The sequence below is a fragment of the Limanda limanda genome, chromosome 12, assembly GCF_963576545.1.
Source record: "Limanda limanda chromosome 12, fLimLim1.1, whole genome shotgun sequence".
Lineage (NCBI taxonomy): Eukaryota > Metazoa > Chordata > Actinopteri > Pleuronectiformes > Pleuronectidae > Limanda > Limanda limanda.
The window spans coordinates 13,859,276-13,880,785 of NC_083647.1; the positions used below are offsets into that span (position 1 = coordinate 13,859,276).

Sequence of the window (21,510 nt, forward strand, 5' to 3'; positions counted from 1 at the left end):
TTGTGCATGCCTGTCGAAAAAAACAGATATCACCCGGATAAACAATCGTGCTTTAAATTACAAGCTTCATCAGGCCCTCATAGAAATTCCTATAACCCTGAAGCTTTAGGTTTAACAGGTGTGCATTACCTGGCCGACACGGTGTGCAGTCTTTAGCAGCGGTCTGTAGAGCCTCTGTTCCTACAGGACACATCTGGCAATGTGAGCAACCGGTGGAGCTGTAAGAGAAATAGAAAGAGGTGTTTGTGAACATAAATCTACAGATTATTATTTTGTACCACAAGTAACTTAGAGGTCAACGGTTGCTTTTACTGGAACAGAAACTAAAGAGCAGCTGTGGATGGAGTTTGGTGAGGCCATGGATTCATCAAGGTTACCAGCCGTTCATGTTGAAGAGCTGAGTCTAAAGGTAACCACTGGATCTTTCTTTGAATCCTCATCAAAGGTCACAAGCTTTTAACCAAATGTGAAATATATGATGCTGAAATCAGTTTATACGTTGGAGGAGTTCAGGGAAACTGCTGGTTCCTCAATCCTCTTCCTTTGCTTTGCTTCTGATGCCTCCAGTTGTTGACAGAATTTAGGGCACTTTAGATCCAAGGCCAATCGAGAGCATTCTGGAGGAAGTACTTTTCTAATCTAGCAGCGGAATCCTGAAGATCCACCTGAAGAATGTTGCTTGGAAGAAGAACACCGGCTGTATTGCCTAACCTGCTGTAGCCATATCTCGATAAGTGAGAAATGTCGGTGCTTGCATTTGTGTGAGTGTTTGTGTGTATGTGTGTGTGTGTGTGTGTGTGTGTGTGTGTGCGTGTGTGTGTGTGTGTGTGTGTGTGTGTGTGTGTGTGTGTGTCTGTCTGTGTGTGTGTCTGTGTGGGATTGTGGGAGTGTAGATATATCTATGCAGGCCCAACAGAGCCATGGAATGGAAACATGTGATGTTTGATCCGGGTTGTTAGTGATTTTCCAAACATAGTTTAAAAAGTTCCATCCACACTGATCCTGGTCACAAACAGGCAGAGAAAAAGGACCTGAAACCCGGTGACATTCAGGTGTAACTTACTTGCAAAAACTTCCTCTTGCACATGGTGCGCATGTTGTGGAACTCAGCTGTGATGAAAAGAAACCTGAAAGCAGCAGACACAAGATAACTCAAAACATGTGATGCAAGTTCCCCCCCTCCCGAGTTTTTGATTATATGAAACTGTGTGTAAATGATTAATTTGCAGGCTAAAATTCTTTAATAATTATATTTGCAGATCCATTTTAAATGTTCATGTCTAGTTTCTGACAACATGCAAAGTGCAGTTTTGTGAACGATAAAGTTTTATTCTACAGCTGAATAAACACACCTGTTGAACAACTCGTGCAGGTGTCTGCACCACTATTATTGTTGAAGGATCCAGCAGGGCAGGGGTGACATAATGGACTTCCAGTGAAACTGTGCAGTAGGTGTAGAATATACAATAAATTGACAAGTGAAGTAGACACTTAAATAGAATTAGAAGAACATTTGGAGTTCAGGGGCTTAACCTGTGGCCTTACTTTGTGTAGGAGCCCCGGCTGCAGGGCAGACACTGCTGTTGTCCTCCAAGAGGCTGATAAAAACCTGTGGCACATGCCAGGCAGGCCCCAGGAAATAGACACAACCCGGGGTCAGAACAGCATGCGCACAGCAGGGTGTCTATGGAGGGACAGAGAATGATTTGTTATTTGTTAAGTAAATCTCAGAATTTATCTTTTCACGAATGACAGTCAAGAAAGGCATCCAATGAATAGAAATGAGTTAAGATTCTAAAACATTACACAAAACATTTCCATGATCCACAATTGCAGGATAAAAAAAGGTCTAAGAATGTGGCCTAAAGTCAGATGACACGGCCGCTGACTCACTGTTGTCGTACTGTGATCCGGGAGCACAAGGCTCGCAAGTCGAAGTGTTGAACGCGGAGCAGCCCGGGGTCGTGCTGCTGAGAATCATGGGAGTTACAGTCAGACTGGTCACATTCTCGATGAAGGTGGTGCTGACCACAGCAGGGGCAAGTGTGGTCTGGCTTCCCACCAGGCCTGAAGGAGAGGAATACTTCATGTTCTTATTTTCAGATATTTACAGCAAGGATCTTAAGTAAACAGTCGATATCAGAAGATCCACATAACACAACATACTTTCTTCTCAGACATGTACTGAACATGAATTCAGGAGAACATTTTTGCAGGTCGGTGGGTAATGTTTAGGTTAGAGCGTTTGCCTAATCCACCTATTACACACATTACTTACGTAGCTCTGTCATTGTGGTATCGTAAAATCACCCCACAAAATCTAAGGCACGACATTCCCCCATGCAGCGAGAAAGTGAGGGCAACAGGTATAAGCACGTTAGTGGAACAGAGCCTATATTGTGGTAGTAATCACATTAGCCGTGTGCTTAAGTGCTTTCTTGACTAGGAGCCATCCTACTCGTGAAATGAAATTAGTCAGGATGTCATGTGATTGGTTCGGTTTAGTCTCCTCTGGTTTGGCAACATTTCTCTATCAAACCGTGGACAAAAAGAAAAGAAGGTAACCCTGCTACTGAGCCCTAAATCACAACATTTGGTTGGAGAGAGAGAGGGAAGACAGACTAATGTAGTGCAGTAGAAACCCTGTAAGTCAACACATTATTTGTATAGACATTCTCCATAAGAAGAAAGTTTGATTTGAGGTTTGGGTAAAAAAAATAGAGGATTAAATGATAAAGTTTCAGGGAACTTGTGAAAAAACCCAAACAACAACAGGAAAAGTAACTCATGGACTTAATTTCTATGAAAACATTTGTCAAACTAATGTCCACAATTATCTGGCGATACTTTGTTTGGTCGCATTTATAGTGTTTTTATACTTTGTTTAAATACTATAAGTTATAGACTAGAGTGGTTCTAGTTGGCACAGTCGCTGCACTGGTGTTTTTCATGGTTACATCAGTTATGTTGCTCGCTGGTAGAAGAGTTATAGACCTCACCTATGAAACACGCGGCGGCTATAAGAGGCAGAAGTCCCCGACACTCCATCATCCTCCGGATATTATCGAGTGCGACCACCGACCAGTGTCCGTCTACAGCATCTCATCGCTGACAAGTGGTCGAGCTGCCTTTGTTTTCTCTGTGGAAGTCGCTCCCTCGAAGCGGGATCAGTCCTCTCATCAGTGTCATATGACAAAATACGTATCATGTGATTTTGCTTTGGAGGAAAAATCGGCACAAAATGGGCTGCATTCATGGCCAACATCTTGCTGTTACACAAAACAGCCAGCAGGGGCACTATTGCTCCTTGTGCTGTCAGTGTGGAGGCGGCTGCAGCATTTTACACAAAGGTGTTATTATTAAAATGATTGTTTCCGAGTATGTTTAATATTTTTCTACAGTAAAATTCTTTGTAATTAAACATAGTAAAATTTGTTTTAAAAGTTCACAAATTAAAAAACAATATAAACGACATACATTAAAAAAATATAAATATACAAAACGTACCATATTATAATTTAAAGTATATAAATACATCATCAAACTAGAATAAAATAATAAATTATATATTTTTGAGTATAATCAATACATATGAACAATAATCATTTTACAGTATGCCACAATACCACTATTGAAAAATAATTTCCCTTATATTCACAGGGTTGTGAGACTCAATTTTAAACATATAGTGACATGCGCTTACATTCATTTATGATATAAAATGTAATGCAGAAATAAAACAATTCTGAAGACTCAATATTTCAAGGACATTACAAACTGGTGTAACACAACACTAACGTTATAACTGCAGTAAAAGGTGGAGTGCATTCAAGGGTGTAGAAATGTTTAAAAAACTAAAATGATGAATTCATTCATGGAGATAAATCTGGTGGTTCATGTAATTTTAATGCATTCAAAAGGTGTCACATTAACAATGTAATAAAAAATGAAACACAGCTTTTCCATGTATTTCTGTCCTGGCAGCAGAAACAGCGATGATCGTCCTGCTCTTAAATTTAAAAGGCCCTCTGGATCAACTGCTCTAAATTCTTGACCATCGACTCACAAATCTCCTCCGCCGTCATGGTTGTCTGGGAAGAAGAGAAATGTAGAGATGAATGTGGAATATTATGTCACTGCCATTTTGAATGAATCTAACCCAAACAAAAACCATACAAGGCTCAAACTGTTAGTGAGCGCGGTCACTTCTTCTTTGATTTGGATTTCATACTCACTTTTTTTGTTGGTTCAGCGGTTTTGGCCATGCTGCTCTTGATTTGCTCTAGTCTTTGCCGCTCTTGCTCTTTCTGCTCTCTAAGCTTTTTCTCCTCAACCAAAACCTTTTCTCGAGCAATTTTCTGCTCAATATCCTTCCTCTCCTTCTCTTTCCTGCAAAATGCCAAATAAAATAACATTAATGTATGTGTTATTTTTTCAGTTTTTTTTACTTTTCCTGCTGCTACATAATCAGGTCAGACCTGAACGTGTTTTCCAACCTGATGGCTGCAGCCTGTGCCATTGCTCTCGTGTGTAGGTACTCTGCCTCCATTTCCTTATCCAGCCTCTTCTTTTTCTGATTCACCTCCAGGATTTGCTCATGTCTCTTCTGCTTCTCTGTTTGCCTGTATTCCTTCAGGTGGGCTGTCCGCAACTTCAGCTCGATTATGGACATCTCATCCAGCAGTTCATGTCCTGCAGTCTGACACAGAACAACAGGTTTATTATGAGATACTGCAAATGAACGTACCTGAACGTACGTGGAATTTGTTATAACGTTCTCCCCACTCACTTCTGTATTGTCAAAATACTTGAATCTGACGTGAGGAAGTGACTCAATGGCACGGATTTCAAGGACGGTTTGAAACCTCCTGCTCTCTTCTGCCTGTGCTTCCTCCAGTAATTGACGACGGAGCACTTGACTTTGCTCAAAGACTTCTCTCCCTGTGAAATGTACAAGAAATCAATGAGAATTCAAAGGAAATCATGAGAAAAAAACCTTATCAAATCACAAGTGTAGGCGTACCTATACTTTGCTTGAATTTCTGTAACTTCTCTCTGGCAATTGCCGGTTTCTTCTCTTCTTCTACCACTTGTTGCACCAAGTTCTTCAGTTCTTTCTCGTCCAGCAACTTCTGCCAGGCAATTGCCCTCAGGCGCTGAGCTGACTGCGAGACACAACAAAGCAACCATAAGAACCATTTTATGGCCAGCATTTTTCACTGATAATTGTCAATCCCTTGTAAAATTACTTGTTTAAAGATGTTTGTAGAAAACAGACATGCTTTTGTGTAACTAATGCACCGTGCAATCTTCTGTAAATGCATTTTATTCATGATTGTTGAGCGGTCTTTTCCGACCTCTTCTCTCTTTAGCTTAGAGGCCTTCCGGTTTCTCTCTATGATAGCTTTTGGGGGAAAGGCTGCCTCCACGTGACCTATGCGCCTCTCCAGACGCCTCTGCTCAATCTTGGCCAGCTCTTCATGAAGCTCCATCTCGCGCATATTCTTCTGCCACTGTAGGAAAGAGGAGAGCTCACCTCCACCTTCTGCCAAACGCACCACCCTGCATCAACATGCACAAAAACACACAGATTACTCTAGTGTACCTTTATTTTAAGAAATCTAAATTGGATCAAGGAACTCTTGTATATGTTTTTATACAGTAACATTAATCAAAACATTCACAAGAATAATTAACTCCTTCAAATTCACATTTCTCTGCAGTTCATTCTAATTGTGTCCTGTGCAGGATGCTACGGTGGTCCTGAAGGGCAAAATTAAAATGGCAAACAGGGGATCAACGACAAATCACAAACACAACAACAGAAAGCAAAACACAGTGACATAAACTTCTACTGGAAAAGGTAGGTGCCTGCTATGACAAGTTAGGTTGGATGGAAACACTGTGGCCGCTGTGGCTGCTGAATTACTTCAGGTTCATTTCATTCACTTGAGATTGACTATTCGGACACGCCCAATCTAGTTTTCCCACCTGATAATAAGACGAACAATGCTTCAATCCAATAAGGAAAAACTCTTGTCATAGCAGGTACCTAACTTCTCTGGTAGAAGTTAAAGTCGGGTTTTGCTCTATGTTGTTGTGTTTTGTGATTTGCCGTGGTGATTCCTGGAATTCCAGGGTTCTCTGGATGTTGACAACACACTAGCATGATCCGGCACCAAATCCAGTCAGCCATGAGTGAGAAGAGAGATCTACATGTCATCTTCCTCTATCTCGCTAATGCATTTGGTTCAGTACCAAACAGTGTCCTCTGGGCTGCTTTCAACTTCTTCAAAGTACCAGAGCTCATCATAAATTTGATGGAAGCCTACTTCAAAGATCTGCAATTGTGCTTCACCACACCAGATTTTACCAACATATGGAGGCGACTGGAGGTGATTATCAGGGCTTCAAAATGGGTAGTAGGTGGAGAGTGCCAAAAAAAGATCCCAACTGGGCCCCAAGATGCTGGGGACATGCACCCATGGCCGGATCAACCTGGGGTGGGCCTGCCTTAGAAGAAGGTGTCTTGTGATTTAAAGGCAGAAACGCATGATGACGGCAAGTTAATCCGCCAACATCAACTAGTGGTAAGCATTAATTAGTCTGATTGAACAGGAAAGGGATATTCTCCATCTTTTCCTATGTAATAAAAGGGGAGTGTTTAAAAAGGCATAAAGGTAATGATGTCTGATCTACTGAGAGTTGATGACATTGTTGATAACAGGGCCAAAACACTTGATGACACTAAGCTGCAAAACTGAGGTTATGTGCACCCGCTCATGCCCACTTACACCTTAAAACATCTACTGGTGGTTGGCAATTTAAAATGTGCGGAAGACCTTCAGACCTACGAGGAATATTCACCATCTAGTCCTTTATTCAAAAAATTGACTGTTTGCTTTTTGTTGTTGTGTGATTTGCCGTTGTGATTCTCTATTTGCTGTTGTCATTTGTCCTTCAGTGCCACCGTAGGATACTGATCATGCTGAGAAGTGGGTCAAGGTGTGGCATGTAAACACCGTGCTGTACCTTTTTAGTTCCTTCTCCTTCTTATGGTTACGCAGCGCTTTCTCCCTCAGCTTCATTGCAATGTTGAGCTTGACGGGAGAGTTTTCAGTCTGACAACATCAGCAAAATTAACACATTAAATTAGGTATTAATCAACATGATATTAATAAACATATACAATAAAAGATTGATAATTTGAAACAGATAAAATAATCAGATCTCACCTTACTGGATGGAGGTTTAATGGAATGTTTTGAATTGAACTGGAGCTTTGAATTCAAGTCTTTCTGAACCTGGGTCATCACTCGCTGCAACACAGATGATGGTTCATCAGCAGCTGATCAGTAAAAATGGCTCAATACAAAGTAAAAGGTGGATGTGTGCTTAACTACAAGGTTTAATCAAGCCTCCAGGCAGGTAAAATGAGAAAAACATATCCATCACAGAAAATAGTCCCTACCGTGCGGCGTTCAGACCTCGGTCGATTCACAAAACTGAACTGTAACATGTTTGCCTCATTCAGCAGCTCCTGTGGAAACCAGATAGGAAGTCATTACAAATGCATGTAATTAGGCAAATATAATTACTGATGATAGTAATAACTCGATGCAATAATTTAAATACAATTTTTATAACTGTGACAGGTTGTGTTTATCGTATAAGGGTTGTGGGGTGTCGGCTGACATTGGGCGAGGGGCAGGGTACGCCTTGGACAGTTCACCAGCATTTCACAGGACTGACTTATAGACACAAATAACCATTCATGGTCACATTCACAGCTATTTTCAATTTAGAGTCTCCAATATCACAAAAGGATATACTTAAAATACACACCCTTTAAATTGAATTGAAATAGAACACAACAGAAGCAACACAAAATTTGTGTAAAACTGAGATATTCTTAAAATTAGAGATTGTCCAAACACCAAAGCCTCAAAACATTGGTATAGAATATATTTATTAATGTTGTATAATGTTTCTGAGTGTTTTATCCAACTTTTCGATGTACGAGCTGTTGATTAACTCCTACCCCCTTTGTTTCAATTTCCTGTATTATAATATATTTGTTAAATAGACCATCTTTTGCCTTTAAGATATCAGAGTATTTTTTGAATATAACAGTAAAATCAGACGTTGTACCGTAGTCTTCTCACGGTTCTCGTGTTTCATCTCCTTTATGATCTGCATCTCCTTTGGAGCCCTGTACGTGCTGTTTGGTACCTTCAAAACAAAAGCCTCATGAGTTCAGTGAATCAGCCACTTCAGAATCTACAAGGCCTGGTGTATATTCTCCTAAGGGTTATCTACAGGCTAAAACAGCAGTCAGTACATATGTAAACTAACTGATCAGCAATATTGGAAGTAGATACAGTATAAAACTGTGAATGAAGCTGACCGGTTTGCATTTATTCTGCTGTGGGATGAGCTCCGGCATCGGCAGAGGTCGAGGTTTGAGTTTGGTGAGATCGAACTCTTTGAGCTTTGTTGTTTTGATCAGAGTTTTCTTGAACTTACTCCCACGGGACAATTTCAAATGAAGCTCGTCCATGAGAATATCAATATGGGGGCGCCATCTAAAGTACAAACAGACATATGCGGTCAAGCCTTTTTTAAAGTAATGTGAATGTCTATGAAGGGTTTTCCAGGACTATTTTACCTCAGCAGGGGGCCGATCCACTGTTCCTCCACACATGCAGCATCGTAGATACGATTCCACTTGTCCTGTATCCATGTGGTGAGGTGCGTGAAGAAGAAGTCGAGGAACTATAACAGAACACACAACAGAGCTGTTATTGCTTTGTCTTTCCACTTCAAGGGCAGTGATGGGTTCAGAAACTTACTGTGTGCATCTTCTTGATGTCCAGAGATTTGACAATGTTGCTAAAACGCTGAAGCCCAATGTCATCGAGGACAAACGTGGTGAGGTAACAGATAACTGAGGAACAACAGAGTGTTACAAACATGCTCTTTTATCAACAGTAAAACAAAAACTAATGCCTGTTTATTTCATTAACTTACTGGCAAACTGGCTCCGGTCACCTATGGATAACCATCTTCCATTCTGGCCATAAAAGACGTTGACAACTACGTCCAGTAACTTTTTGTACTCAGTGCATCCAGAGACAACATGAAGTACGAACTTCTTATGCTGAGCATCCATATTCTGCCCAAAAAACAAAGGAAATGGTCATAAAGGAATAATGAGGTGCTTGGAAAATGGCTTTCTAACAAAAACTTGCTGTAGCTGATGACGTATTTTTATGCCTCTCTTGGAGAAAGGAATCTGTCTCACTACTTCTAGACCTTATTAAAATGTTTGGAAAGCTATCGGGGTGCACTATAAATTGGCAGTAGAGTGAATTTGTGCGTCTGAGTGAGGATCTAAATCCTGGGTTTCTCTGCAATTTTCTGTTTAGAATGAATGACCATGTAAAGTACCTGATAACCAATGTTCAAAAGCAATCAGACCTGCTTCATAAACTGAACTATAGAGTTATGATGAATAGGCTTAGTAGTGATACTGAATACTGGCGAACACTTCCCCTGTCATTGATTGGCCAAATTAATGTATTATAAATGGGGACCTTGCCAAGGTTCCTTATTTCAAAACAAATCCAAAACACATCTTTGTAAATCTGAAGACTCAGGGGGACTGGGTTTACCTGAGGTCCAACACTATTACTGGGCAGCCAATGCCCAAGCCCTTATTTACTGACAGGATACATAGAGGTATCCCCCCCCCCAAATAATCTATACATTTATTAATTATATTTAAAAGAACTTGCAGTAGAAAGACGAAAAATATCAAATAAAATTTTAATTGGTGTTACATGAAAAGATAAAACTGGCAAAGATTTGACTAAACTTACCTTTAGATCTTTCTCAGCATCTTCTATGAAGGCATCCAAACTCTGTTCGCTAGCACCGAACTTATCCAGCAACACAGTAGCCTCCTTGACAAGAGACGCGTCGTCTGATGCCATTTTACATTTGTACAATGCCACAACGTTATCACCAACAGAAAAGTGGGAAAAATATATATTTGTGTTAAAACATTATAGATTCATGAAGAATTTTCCAAAGAAGAAGAGCAGTTGGTTTTCAGCTCGAACCGTTACCATGTTTGGCAGTTTTGGACTTGCTGCTCTTGATGTGCTCGAGTTTTTGAAGCTCTCGTCGTTTTTCCTCGGGCTTATTCTGCTCAGCTAAAACGTTCTTGTCTTGAACTACTTTCTGCCGAACTTCCAGGCTGGTCTTCCTCTCCTTCTCTTTCCTGCTGTTTGCCAAAGAACATAACATTAATGTTTATAGGCATCATAGCTGGCTACAAAGCTCTCCCCCCTAGCGTCCAGCATGGTGATGAAGGGGATTATCAGAGCTTCAACATGGGTGGTAAGTGGTGAGTGACAAAAGTCAGGGGTCCGATTAACACCAATCAGGCACTACATGGACGACATGACAACTCTGACCACAACAGCACCATCCACCAGACGGTTGCTGGCCCATGTAAAACTTTACATTGGCCAGAATTATAATTGATACCAATGCCTTGCTATCCAAAACAAACGCAGCTCAATAGACCACATTTGTCAGTGAATGAGAACAGGGACACAGAGTGCCTGCTCCACTGACTGGCTTACAGCTCCATCACATATTGTCACTACCACCCTGAGACCAGGCTTGACCCTGCGTGTGGTCTACTTTGTGGAATTGACAGTGCCCTGTCAGGAAGCTATTGATGAAACGATTGATAGGAAAATGGTGTGGTTGCAGAGCAACGTGGTCAGTAAGCAATAGTTTGCGGTGCTTGGCTGCAGGAGTTTCAGTCCCACATCCACCATCAGGTTGCTCAAAGATCTGGGGATCCACAGACAAGCCCTGCGCCACAATAAAAGAAACATCACACACTGCAGAATATTGCTGCCAGTGGCTTTGGACCAGTAGGAAGGAGCTCAACTGGGGCCCAAGATGCTGGGGACATGCACCCAGGTCTGATCAACCTGTGGTGGGCCTGCCTTAGAAGAGGGTATCTTGTGATTAAAAGGCCGAAACACCTGATGACACAAATGTTCACAACTGAAAATATGTCCTTAACATCTGCTGGTGCTCACTATCATCCGCTTACATCAACGAGTTGTAGTCAGTAATTAGTGCGATTGAATAAAAAAAGGATATTGTCCATCTTTTCCTATGTTCTTAAATTGGGACAGTGTTTAAAAAGGCATAGAGGTTAGGATGTCTGATCTATTCAGGGTTGATTACATTGTTTATTACAAGGACAAAACAATTGATGACGCTAAGGTGTAAAACTGAGGTTATGTCGCTAACATCCGCTGGCGGCTGTTAACACCTGCTAACATCTACTGGTTATTGGTAACTTGAATTGTGCCAAAGACTTTCAAACGTACAAGCGATATTCACCATCTAGTCCTATATTCTACAAATGTGCCGTTGTGTTTTGCTTTTGTTGTTGTGTGATTTGCCGTTGTGCTTCTCTTTTTGCTGTTGTCATTTGTCCTTCAGGGCCACCGTAGGATACTGATCATGCTGAGAAGTGGGTCAAGGTGTGGCATGTTGACACTGTGCTGTACCTTTGCAGCTCCTCCTCCTTAAGGTTTTGCAGCGCCTTCTCCCTCAGCTTGGTGAGCTTGACAGGACAGTTTTTGATCTGACATCAGCCAAATGAACACATCAAATTAGCTATTAATAAACATGATATTAATATACATATTATACACTGAAAGATTGCTAATTTGAAACAGATAAAATAATCAGATCTCACCTTACTGGATGGAGGTTTAGTGGGATGCATCGACCTGAACTTGAGCTTTGAATCCAAGTCTTTCTGAACCTGGGTCATCACTCGCTGCAACACAGATGATGGTTCATCAGCAGCTGATCAGTAAAAATGCCTCAATACAAAGTGAAAGGTGGATGTGTGCTTAAATACAAGGTTAAATCCAGCCTCCAGGCAAGTTCATTTAAGAAAAACATATAGATCTGAGAAAATAGTCCCTACCCTCATTTGTTCAGACCTTTTCTCCCAAAGCTGTGTCATCTTTTCCTCATTCAGCAGTTCCTATGGAAACCAGATAGGAAGTCATTACAAATTCACTTAATATGGCAAATATAAGCAATGATTATAATAACTCGATACAATACTTTAAATAAATTGTTAATAACTGCGATAGGTTGTGTTTATCGTATAAGGGTTGTGGGGTGTCAGCTGACATTGTGCTGAGGCGGAGTATGCCTTGGACAGTTCACCAGCATATCACAGGACTGACTTGTAGACTCCATGCTCACATTTACAGGATTTACTCAAAATATACACCCTTCATGTTGAAAAACACACAATTATTTTGAAACTGAGACAATCGTCTCCTTAGAAATTGTCCAAACACCATAAACCCCACATACATTGATATAGAATAGATTCATTAATGTTTTCTGATGTTTGTCAATGTTTTGTCTAACTGTTGGTTGTATGAGCTGTTGATTTACTCCTACCACCTCTATTAAAAATTTCGAGTATTATAATATATTTGTTAAATAGACCAAATTTTGCCATTTAGATATCAGAGTATTCTTTTTAAGTTGATAGTAAATCTAACAGTAAAAAATATCTCTTTTATGATTTGCATGTCCCTTGGAGCCTTGTACGTGCTGTTTGGTACCTTCAAAACAAAAGCCTGAGAACATAACAGCAGTCAGTACATATGAAAACTAACTGATCAGCAATATTGGAAATATATACAGTGTATAACTGTGAATGAGGCTGACCGGTTCGCATTTTTCCTGCTGTGGGATGATCTCAGGCATCGGCAGAGGAAGAGGTTCTAGTTTGATGAGACAGACCTCATGGGGCTTCGTGGCTTCAAGTTGATCCATGACAATATAAATATCGGGGCAAGACAAGCAAGTCTTCTTTTTCTTCTATGTTTGGATTATTGGCAGGTGGTACAGATATGTGTCCCAGTTCAAACACCCTTCAAGCACAGAAACGTATTTGTTCAGTTTATTGACAGGTGGTAACCAAAAGTGCAGAAACATCCACATGTACTCTACTTTTAGATAAGGATCAAAGTCAAGAAGCATCTCAGAAGGACATTTTACCTTTGATGATCAGAGGACATTTTACATTATAGTGTTGGAGTGTCACCCCTCCACAGTAGATGGAAGTAATGCACCTTGCGGTGGTTTCCAGCCGCCAATAAACTGAACAAAGAAGACAAAAACAAAGGTTTTTGGGTGTGTGGTCTGACACTCAGCTTACATGAAATTAACATATTCACAAAGCACTCTTCAAATATAAAAAAATGATGATTGCATAAAGAGTGCATATATTATACAAAACATTTGTTGCACTATATACAGATGGATCCAAAGATTAGATTACAGGAAAAACAGGTTTTGGTTTCAATATACCAGACTTGAATGTGTCAGTGAACAGGAAAACTTCAGATCATTTGTCAGTTTCCACGGTGGAGATGGTAGCGACTGCGGCATCATTACATTAAATCAGGAAATTTGTTTTGTGTACCGATTTGTGCTCGACATGGATATTTATATAATATTATATTATAATATTATTAATAGTAAAGTTATTCTCATCTAACAGTAGGCCAGATTTAGTTAATGAGATATTGGAGACTGTGTATACATTTAAAAATATGACTATTGTGTGTACTTTTATGTTGGATACCGGCACACAGAGGTATACAGGGCAATATAGGGAAAAAGTCCTAAAGATCTAACTAAACCACACCCACACACACACACACACACACACACACACTCATGTGTTATGCAGAAATTAATTCTGAAAACTCAATGTAACACTAATGTTATAAATACAGTAAAAGGTGGACTACATTCAAGTGTGTAGAAAACTGTAAAAAAACACAAATGAGGAATTCATCATTGAGATAAATCTGATGGCGATTGTTCATGTTATTTTATTGCTTTAAAAATGTGTCACATTAACAACTTAATAAAAGATGAAACACAGCTTTTCCATGTATTTCTGTCCAAGCAGCATAAACACCGATGATCATCCTTGTCTGAAATTTAAAAGGCCTTCTGGATCAACTCCTCTAAATTCTTGACCATTGACTCGCAAATCTCCTCTGCCGTCATGGTTTTCTGGTAAGAAGAGAAATGTGGAGATGAATGAGGAATATTATTTCAACGCTGCTATGATTGACAAATTGAAACACAAACAAAAACCTGACAAGGCTAAAACTGTGAGATCAGTCACTTCTTCTTTGATTCGGATTTCATACTCACTTTGTCACGTGTCTCTGCATGCTCTGTGGTTTTTTCAGCGGTTTTGGTCTTGCTGCTCTTGATTTGCTCTAGCCTCCGCTGCTCTTGCTTTTTTTCCTCGAGCTTCTTCTGCATAGCCAACACTCTCTTGTCTTGAGCAACTTTCCGCTGAAGATCCAGGATGGCCTTCCTCTCCTTCTCTTTCCTGCAATATGCCAGAGAACATAACATTAGTGTGTAGCTGTGTAGCAGCAGGAATCTCTGCCCTTCTGACTGACATCGCTCGGGGGATGTCCGCACCTAAAAATCTACCTTAACAAGACTGAACTACTTTTCCTTCCAGGGAAGGGCTCTCCCACCCATGACCTGACAATCACCATCAACAAGTCGGTGTTAGCCCCCACCCAGACTTCTAGAAACCTGGGTGTGACACTCAACTCTCCCTTACCGGAAAACATTGACGCAACAACTCGCTCATGTAGATACATGTTGCACAACATCAGGAGGACACGTCACCTTCTCACTCAGAAGGCAGTGCAGGTTCTGGTCCAGGCCCTGGTTATCTCACGCCTAGATTACTGCAACTCCCTCCTGGCTGGTCTACCTGCTGGTGCCATCCGACCTCTGCAGCTCATCCAGAATGCAGCAGCTCGACAGGTCTTTAACCAACCTAAGTTCACTCACACTACTCCGCTCCTCCACTCCCTATACTGGTTACCAATAGCTGCCAGCATCCGTTTCAAGACACTAGAACTTGTGCACCGTGCTGTGAACGGATCGGGTCCAGTCTACATCCACAACATGGTTAAACCTTACACTCCAGCCTGTCCACTTTGCTCTGCATCTGCCAATCGGCTGCTGGACACCTAGCCATTCCTCAAAATCACAACTGTTTGCTGTCCTGGCTCCCAAATGGTGGAGCGAAAATAACTATGGTCAACTCTTGAGTTTATATATATGTATATAAAAAAAGGATAAATCAAAAATTTAGTAGCACTTATATATGGCACTTGCTTGCAGCACTTGTGGTTTGGCTTTTTTGAAGCAGATTGTTGCTGCTCTGGGTTTGTACCCTCTTGGTTGAATGCACTAAATGCGCTAAATGATATGTAATGTAATGTAATGTGTGATATTTTTCCTGCTGCCATAATCAAGTCAGAGCCGAACGTGTTTTTCCTGACCTGATGGCTGCAGCCTGTGCCGTTGCTTTCATGTGGAGGTTGTTGAGCTCCATCTCCTCCAACAGCAGCTGCTTCTTTTCATGAGTCACCTCCAGGATGTGCTCACGTTTCTTCTGCTTCTCTGTTTGCTCGAATTCCTTCAAGTGGGCCAGTCGCAACCTCAGCTCGACTATGGACATCTCACCCAGCAGTTTATGTCCTGCAGTCTGAAACGGAACAACAGGTTAACTTGGAGATACTGCACATGAACGTACGTGGAATTTGTAATGACGTCCTCCCCACTCACTTCTGTATCGTCAAAATACTTGACTCTGACGTGAGGAAGGGACTCAATGGCGCGGATTTCAAGGATGGTTTGAAACTTCCTGCTCAGTTCTGCCTGTGCTTCCTCCAGTGCTTGTCGAAGGAGCACTTGACTTTGCTCTGAGACTTCTCTCACTGTGAAATGTACAAGAAATCAATGAGAAATCACAGGAAATCATGAGAAAAAAACCTCATTTAACCACAAGTGTAGGTGTACCTATACTTTGCTTGAATTTCTGTAACTTCTCTTTGGCCATTTTCGAGTTCTTGTGTCCTTCTGCCACTTGCTGCACCAAGTCCCTCAGTTCTTGATCTTCCTGCAACCTCTTCTCAGCATATTCCCTCATCAGCTGAGCTGTCTGCGAGACACAATAAAGCAACCATAAGTACCGTTTAAAGATGTTTGTAGAAAACAGACATGCTTTTGTGTAGTTAATGCACTGTGCAATCTTCTGTAAATGCATTTAATTCATGGTTGTTGAGTGGTCTTTTCCGACCTCTTCTTTCTTCAGCTGAGAGGCCTTCTGGTTGCTCTCCATGATGTTTATTCGGGCAATGGCTGCCTCCTTGTGACTGATGTGTCCCTCCAGACGCCTTTGCTCAATCTTGGCCAGCTCCTCATGAAGGTCCATCTCACGCATATTCTTCTGCCACTGTACGAAAGATGAGTCCTCACCTTCGCCTTCTGTTAAACGCTCCACCCTGCATCAACATGCACGAAAACACACAGGCAATGATCCTTGTCCTGACAGGTACCTACTTTTCCAAAAGAGGTTAATGTTGTTGCCTTTTGTGGTTGTGTTTGCTGTTGTGATTGCACGTTTACTGTTATCATTTGCCCTTCAGGGCCACCGTAGGATAGGTCATGGTGTGGCATGTAAACACTGTGCTTTACCTTTTCAGCTCTTCCTCCTCCTTACGGTTACGCAGTGCCCTCTGCCTCAGGATGGCTGCACCGTTGAGCTTGACGGTACAGTTTTTGGTCTGAAAACATCAGCAAAATGATACACAATCAATTAGATATTAATATACATGATATTTATAGACATATGCAATGAAATATTTTTTATTTGAAACAAATCTCACCTTATTACTCGACGGAGATGCAGAGGGTTGAAATGAATTGAACTGGAGCTTTGAATCCAAGTCTGTCTGAATCTGGAGCATCTTTCGCTGCAACACAGATGATGGTTCATCAGCAACTGATCAGTAAAAATGGCTCAATACAAAGTGAAAGGTGGATGTGTGCTTAAATACAAGGTTTAATCCAGTCTCCAGACAGGTAAAATGAGAAAAACATATCCATCAAAGAAAATAGTCCCTACCCTGGTGCGTTCAGACTTCTGTGGATTCCCACATCTGAACTGTTTCATGTTTGCCTCATTCAGCAGTTCCTGAAGTGAAAAAAATGATCTTAATCTTTTGTCTTTAAGATATCAGAGTATTTTTTGAATATAATAGTAATATCAGGCGTTGTACCGTAGTCTTCTGATGGTTCTCCTGTTTTATCTCTTTTATGATCTGCATCTCCTTTGGAGCCCTGTACGTGCTGTTTGGTACCTTCAAAACAAAAGCCTCATGAGTTCAGTGAATCAGCCACTACATAATCTACTGTATAAAGGCCTGGTGTATATTCTCCTAAGGGTTATCTACAGGCTAACACAGCAGTCGGTACATATGTAAACAAACTGATCAGCAATATCGAAAGTAGATACAGTGTAAAACTGTGAATGAAGCTGACCGGTTTGCATTTTTCCTGCTGTGGGATGAGCTCTGGCATCGGCAGAGGTCGAGGTTTGGGTTTGGTGAGATCGAACTCTTGGGGCTTCGTTGTTTTGATCGGAGTTTTCTTGACCTGACTCCCACAGGACATTTTCAAAGCAAGCTGGTCCATGAGAGTATCAATATGGGGGCGCCATCTAAAGGACAAACAGACATATGCTGTCATATCTTGTCTTTATAATGTGATAGTCTGAGAAGGGTTTTCCAGGACTATTTTACCTCAGCAGGGGGCCGATCCACTGTTCCTCCACACATGCAGCATCGTAGATATGATTCCACTCGTCCTGTATCCATGTGGTGAGGTGCGTGAAGAAGAAGTTGAGGAACTATAACAGAAAACACAACAGAGCTGTTATTGCTTTGTCTTTCCACTTCAAGGGCAGTGATGGGTTCAGAAACTTACTGTGTGCATCTTCTTGATGTCCAGAGATTTGACAATGTTGCTAAAACGCTGAAGCCCAATGTCATCGAGGACGAAAGTGGTGAGGTAACAGATAACTGAGGAACAACAGAGTGTTACAAACATGTTCTGTTATCAACAGTAAAACAAAAACGAATGCCTGTTTATTTCATTAACTTACTGACAAACTGGCTCCGGTCACCTCTGGATAACCATCTCCCATTCTGGCCGTAGAAGACGTTGACAACTACGTCCAGTAACTTTTTGTACTCAGTGCATCCGGAGACAACATCGAGTATGAACTGCTTGTGCTGAGCATCCATAATCTGAACAAAAAAACAAAAGAGATGTTCATAAAGGAATAATTAGGTGCCTGGAAAATGGCTTTCTAACAGGAACTTGCTGTAGCTGATGACGCAAGCCCATCATGGTTGGTTGTAGAGCAGGACATTAGTGGCAGTTCCCCTGCAGCTACAAACAACCTCTTTGGTCATATAAAGGGATTGGTTTTACAGTCAAAAATGTGATACAGGTATGTCATCAAATAAAGGAAGTGTTCAATTACCAAACACTTCTACTTCATCCCCCATTTGTTATAATCATGCATTTCTACCTTCACAAAGATGCTGTTATTTTAATCTGGAGGAGGAAAGGTTAAGCTTCCATCAGTGACTTGTATACTAACAATGTATTCTTCTCATTTGCTCAGCTTAAAGTCAAATTTATACTGCAGTCATCAGAACAAAGATATGTCCCCATGTTTTGAAATCGTCACCTACCTGCAGATGTTTTGCAGCATCTTCTATAAAGTCATCCAAACACTGTTTGCCTTCACTGAACTTATCCAGCAACGTAATAGCCTCCTTGACAAGAGGTCCGTAGTTTGATGCCATTTGACGGAAATTGATAACTGTTATGAAATAGTCCACACTGACAGACAATGCCACCAAAATAAAGATTGCACAGATAGAAAAGAGGGATGTTATAAATTGTTATAAATGAATGAAGAGTTCTCCCAAGAAGAAGAGCAGTTTGTTTTCAGCTCCAACCGTTGCCATGTTCAGCCGTTGCTTAGCAACACACTGGTAAACAGACCTTACAAGACCTTTGTAAGTTCATATATGACCTATCCACCTATGTCGACATTGTGAAATGAGAATGATTTCTTTTGTTTTGTGTTGCTTTTAAATAAAATAGATTTTATTTCATTTTTGTTATTATTATTTATATTTTTTATCTTCTTTTCAGCTTTGTCTCGTTTGGTTTTTCCTTTTTGTGTATATGTATGTATGTGTATATATATGTCTTTATAGGTGTATGTATATATATATTTATACATACTGTATGTATGTATGTGTGTATGTGTGCGTGTATATGTCTGTATGTGTGTGTCTATATATATATATATATATATATATATATATATATATATATATATATATATATATATATATATATATATATATATATATATTTGTGTGTATGTCTGTGTATGTAAGAGGGGTCTAGGTTTAATATGTTCATCCATGTGTTACATTCTGACATTATGGTGAAAAATAATAGATACAGTCTTCAAAATAAAGGGCACTCTGGTCAGAATCCCCTCATTCAATAAAGACCACACAAAAAAGACCAAACAAGAACAGGAACATCAACATGTATTCTACTAATGACACTTTTGTTTTTATTATTGATCAGTTTTGTTCACTGCATTAAAAATCATCGATGGATTTAATCCATCGGGTGAATATTAACATTTTGACATCTGATCCTATGTTGGCTCCCACAACAATGATTATGACGTCGTATATTGTGACGTCTGTGCTGCCTTCAAGTGCGGTTGGAAATGATAGATTTGGCACGATCATTAAATCAACACCATAAATACAACGTGAAAAGATTAAACACATGCCAATAATTATAGCCAGATTAAGGCAATGGGCCAGTCAATAGTTGTTGTTAATAATATATAATGGCAAGGAAAATAAGGAAAAGTGAGTAACTGTAACGGAGGCTTTACTGAGGGGAAAATCATAGATTAAACCGAGGTTTTAGAACAGTCTCACAATGCATCATCTGAGTTCCTGCATTAATCTGATTAACATAATCTGATTATTTTGTGAGCATGTAAACAAAGTCATTAGTTTAGTGTTCTGTTGTCAACATTGTTTTAGGTTGATGTTTCAAATGGGAAGAATATTTTGTATAAACAAATAAGTGAAGGTTTAATCAAATGAGCAAATCAAAGGATATAATTGTCAAATTTAACTTGAAGAAGAGCAACATGGATGGTTAGTCTGACTATCATTCAGATTCATCGAACGTTTGAGCATCTACAGTTTAATCACATCAGAGCAAACTCAGTGACCACTTGCCGATAAAGACTCTGTGACAGTGTTAAAGCTCTAGTACGAGAGAGGGAGTGGATTGGTAGTGATTGATTGATTGATTGATTGATTGATTGAAAAGAGAAAGCCAATACCTAAAATACAACATGTGGAAACTTAAACAAACCAGCTGTGATCCACGCACGAACACGGCTGTGGAGGAAGACATCAGTGGACATTTAGGCTAAAAACACGGTGTAAATTACGCACTTTCATGTCGAATTTGAATGTCGGGCCTTTCGGACACTTGGATGACACCACTGGAGCAGTATGGAGGCATTGTATGTTTTTTTCTGTGTTTTTTTTTACGTTCGAAGAATCGATTCCCAGTTACTTCAATTTGATTGGATTTGGCTGCAACGCTGCTTTGTGGACTCGAACACTTCAACCACACCTCCATCGGCAAAGTGGTGAGTAGATTATGGGGGAATTAAAACATTTCTGTTAACCATCCCTTTAAAGGTTTAGTGTGCAAAATTTAGTGACATCTAGTGGTAAAGTTGCATGTTGCAGCTGAATACCCCTCATCTCACCATTCACTTCCAAAAATGAAAGAGAGCCTATGGTGGCCTTCAGTTGTCGTGAAATCTCATAAGGTGTTTAGTTAGTCCCTTCTGGGCTACTTTCAAAAACATGGCGGCCCCCGTAAAGAGGAGCCACTCCCAATGTTCATATAATGTATTTAAATATAAAGGGCCCATTCTGGGGTAAAGAAAAAAAACTATTTGTACAATTTAAAAAGTGAAAACATCATTACGATTATTTTACATACATTTTCTGCAAATAGATCCCTTTCATCTAACTCTGACCCACTGGACCTTTAAAGATAGGCTATAGAAAGGTTGTGTCTGATAATAAACTGGACCTATAAACATATTTATCAGTGAACATGTTCCTGGAGTGGGGATCAAATGATTTGGGAGATAAGAAAATCTCCAGTCACGCTTACATGGTGTGTTCTGTCTGCGCCTCCCATCGCGGCTGTGGGAGGTCGGTATTTCGGCAGCAGCCCGTGAAGGCATCACTTCCTGGGAAAGTGGGAGGTGAATGTTGTCAACGTGACGGTTCCAGGGGCAGAGAGAGAGAAAGAGAGAGAGAGAGGAGGGCAGAGACCGGAGACTTCGTCTGTGCTGTCAGGACTCGCTGGAGAAGTGACCGGGGCGGGTGAGGGGGGAGA

The 21,510-nt window shown here is 40.5% G+C and overlaps 2 protein-coding genes across 2 annotated transcripts; both read right to left on the bottom strand.

Annotated features, from left to right (window-relative positions):
* Window positions 1-1,849: 1,849 nt before the first annotated feature.
* Window positions 1,850-9,995, bottom strand: LOC133015753 (cilia- and flagella-associated protein 99-like). The gene is made up of 16 exons (XM_061083022.1): window positions 9,882-9,995; window positions 9,031-9,175; window positions 8,853-8,947; window positions 8,669-8,775; window positions 8,408-8,585; window positions 8,152-8,232; window positions 7,472-7,540; window positions 7,236-7,319; window positions 7,033-7,121; window positions 5,358-5,562; window positions 5,024-5,165; window positions 4,790-4,941; window positions 4,497-4,699; window positions 4,236-4,389; window positions 4,067-4,091; window positions 1,850-2,067 (listed from the first exon to the last, which is right to left on the bottom strand). Exons 1-16 carry the CDS (start codon window positions 9,993-9,995, stop codon window positions 1,850-1,852), a joined length of 2,061 nt encoding a protein of 686 aa, XP_060939005.1.
* Window positions 9,996-10,113: 118 nt separating this feature from the next.
* Window positions 10,114-18,839, bottom strand: LOC133015754 (cilia- and flagella-associated protein 99-like). The gene is made up of 17 exons (XM_061083023.1): window positions 18,726-18,839; window positions 18,128-18,272; window positions 17,950-18,044; window positions 17,766-17,872; window positions 17,506-17,683; window positions 17,244-17,324; window positions 17,090-17,158; window positions 16,851-16,937; window positions 16,660-16,748; window positions 16,262-16,466; window positions 15,982-16,123; window positions 15,748-15,899; window positions 15,462-15,667; window positions 14,302-14,485; window positions 11,795-11,878; window positions 11,604-11,680; window positions 10,114-10,288 (listed from the first exon to the last, which is right to left on the bottom strand). The coding sequence occupies exons 1-17, from the start codon at window positions 18,837-18,839 to the stop codon at window positions 10,114-10,116; spliced, it is 2,190 nt and encodes a 729-aa protein (XP_060939006.1).
* Between the last annotated feature and the right edge of the window lie 2,671 nt (window positions 18,840-21,510).